The sequence below is a fragment of the Habropoda laboriosa genome, unplaced genomic scaffold (assembly GCF_001263275.1).
Source record: "Habropoda laboriosa isolate 0110345459 unplaced genomic scaffold, ASM126327v1 scaffold128, whole genome shotgun sequence".
Lineage (NCBI taxonomy): Eukaryota > Metazoa > Arthropoda > Insecta > Hymenoptera > Apidae > Habropoda > Habropoda laboriosa.
This window is the reverse complement of record NW_017100281.1, coordinates 709,935-712,428: the sequence shown is the minus strand read 5'-3', so window position 1 is coordinate 712,428 and position 2,494 is coordinate 709,935. Positions and strand designations below refer to the sequence as shown.

Sequence of the window (2,494 nt, the reverse complement as noted above, 5' to 3'; positions counted from 1 at the left end):
AGTATATAAAATAAATTTTTATAAGCTTTTTATTTTAATATCATATCTTTTGTTACTGGATAGATTATCTGCTGTATGTTCTACATACATGTGTAATGTATTTGGATGATTAGGAAAATAATATACATGCTGATTAATATTCAGTACATGTGTTGGGCTACACTTTATACATATAGAATACATAGGTTCTCCAATAGATCCAAAAACATCATCTATGTAACCCAACAGTGTATATTTGGATCTGTTATTTTGAAAATTTGTACAAATTACAAACAAAGGAGTTCCAACATATAAAAGAATCTCTGAAAAACATGGTTTCACAACTATTGTGTTAAGTGTTTTAATAATATTATTAATTTTTCCTGCAAGTTGTTCGCTTTCCTTTTTATCATATTCTACATAAGATTGTATCCTTAGTCCTTCAAAACATTTATTTACCCTATAAAGATATTCACAAATATATACTTTAAAATAAAATATATAGTTCTAATGATTATATGTATACATAATGCACAAATAGATAAGTAAAAACGTGCATGCATCTATATACATGCATAAGCACATAGTTATTGAAATTATTAATAATTTTAAGTATTAAGCGTTACTTACTGATCTAATGTTTTAACCTTACTTTCATCTTTTAGTAAGGTTCCGAAAACATTTCTATTCTTATTATAATCTTCACTACTTTGTAATAATGTATTTAACACAGTTTTTTCCATAGTATTATTTATTACAATACTTTAGTATTTGTTTTCAAATATTTTACTTGTATAAGTAAAAAAATTTATACCGTTTATTTCTAATTGTTGTGATAATTTTCGTTTTAATACACGCTTTATGTATATAAAGGAACAGACACATCAGGCATATATTAGAACAAGGTCACAATAGTAAACAAATAGAAAGTATTCTAGTAAATGACCTAACAAGCAGACAAATTTAATATTTAGATCTATGCAATAGCTATATAACATATAGAAGTATTTGTTCCTTTATTTAAAAAAAACAGCTATAATACTCAAAAAATACATAAAATATTATTTATGCAATTTTGCAAATATTTAATACGTTAATGTATTTGTAAATATATTTTTCATTCAAATAACATATATTATTACATAATAAATTTCAGATATTATTTGATTCATTATCCAAATTCAATTATAATCTTTTACATCTTCAATGTTGTTTTATCATGTTTTATTTTTCATTTCCCATAATCCATTTCTGATAAATCTTTGTGCTGCATCTTTATTTAAACGACGAATAGGAAGATTTCTATCATTAATTTGTTTTGCATGTGTCATACACTTTTTTAAACGGTCATTTTCCATTTTTATTCGATGTTTTGTTGGGTCAATTCCTAATTAGATAAATATGATGTACATAAAATAGAGACCACGTAATATTTAATTTTAGTGTAAATTATTGTACAATTGTTGCACATTTTATTTCTTTGTATTAACATCTTACCTTCTGTACGTAAATACATCCAGAACATACTGTTTAGGCAATAAGACATTAATAGATTATATTGAATTTTATCTGTATTAGACAGTTTTTCATATATTTCTGGATGAGTAGCAAGTTTCATTGTGTCTTCAATTCTCAACGTTACATCACGAAGCTGTTTAATTTTTGCAATAATTTCAGTGTCATGCGATAATTCTTCAAAATCTGGATCCATATTTCGTCTATAAAGTTATAATTTTAACCTGTATTACAGACCAAAACAATATTATAAATTAAATAACCTCTTACGTCCAAACTTGAATTGGAAAACATCCTCCTCCTTCCTTCAGAACCTATATGCATTACAGGATTAGAACCTAAACTCACAAGGTAATTTTTGTTCCATAATATTATTTTGACGTCCACGTTCGGCAATTCATACGAACCAGCCATGAGGTCCATATTTTGCGATTCTCATGTAAATCCATACTACACCATTACAGTGCACTTACGCATACGCATATTCATAGCAAACTAGGTAAATGTAAACATAATCATAATTTTACTTTATATATAAATACAGTTTGCACCTATTGTAACATAGGATAAGAACCTTAGCGTAAGACTAAATTGTAATTTGTATGTTAAAGTGACCGACGTAGTATATGTGCGCGTAACTACCCGGAAGCACCTAGAAAGTTTGAAAGCTATTCTCTTATTTATTAATTGTCAGTCAATTCTTTTTCTATTATGCAAAATCGTTCACATACGCTTTTCAGATAGCATACGGTCAATCAGATTTTGACTCTGAGATAATTTATACGTTTCGGCATCCGTTCATATCGGAAGGGTGAATTTATATGAGAATCGCAGAATGTGGACTTAATGGCTGGTTCGCATGAATCATGAAGCGTAAATGTCACAATGTATACTTAGATGAACACACGCTATCATGTATGTTGTAACCTTTAAATTGTTTCTCATTTAAACTTCTTGTGACATTGTATATTTTATTAAATATTTTAAAATATGTATTTTA

At 27.0% G+C, this 2,494-nt stretch overlaps 2 protein-coding genes across 2 annotated transcripts in view; both read right to left on the bottom strand.

The window, feature by feature from the left end:
- Nucleotides 1-722, bottom strand: part of LOC108573608 (bifunctional 3'-phosphoadenosine 5'-phosphosulfate synthase) — a 6,186-nt gene extending 5,464 nt beyond the window's left edge. Inside the window, exons 1-2 of the mRNA XM_017936071.1 lie at nucleotides 610-722; nucleotides 89-439 (exon numbers count right to left, since the gene is read on the bottom strand). Coding sequence (XP_017791560.1) covers nucleotides 89-439; nucleotides 610-722 — 464 coding nt within the window. The remainder of the gene's footprint in view (nucleotides 1-88; nucleotides 440-609) is intronic.
- Nucleotides 723-1,196: 474 nt separating this feature from the next.
- On the bottom strand, nucleotides 1,197-1,766 carry LOC108573607 (nuclear nucleic acid-binding protein C1D-like). The gene is made up of 2 exons (XM_017936070.1): nucleotides 1,477-1,766; nucleotides 1,197-1,366 (listed from the first exon to the last, which is right to left on the bottom strand). The coding sequence occupies exons 1-2, from the start codon at nucleotides 1,688-1,690 to the stop codon at nucleotides 1,197-1,199; spliced, it is 384 nt and encodes a 127-aa protein (XP_017791559.1). The 5' UTR covers nucleotides 1,691-1,766.
- Nucleotides 1,767-2,494: the final 728 nt, after the last annotated feature.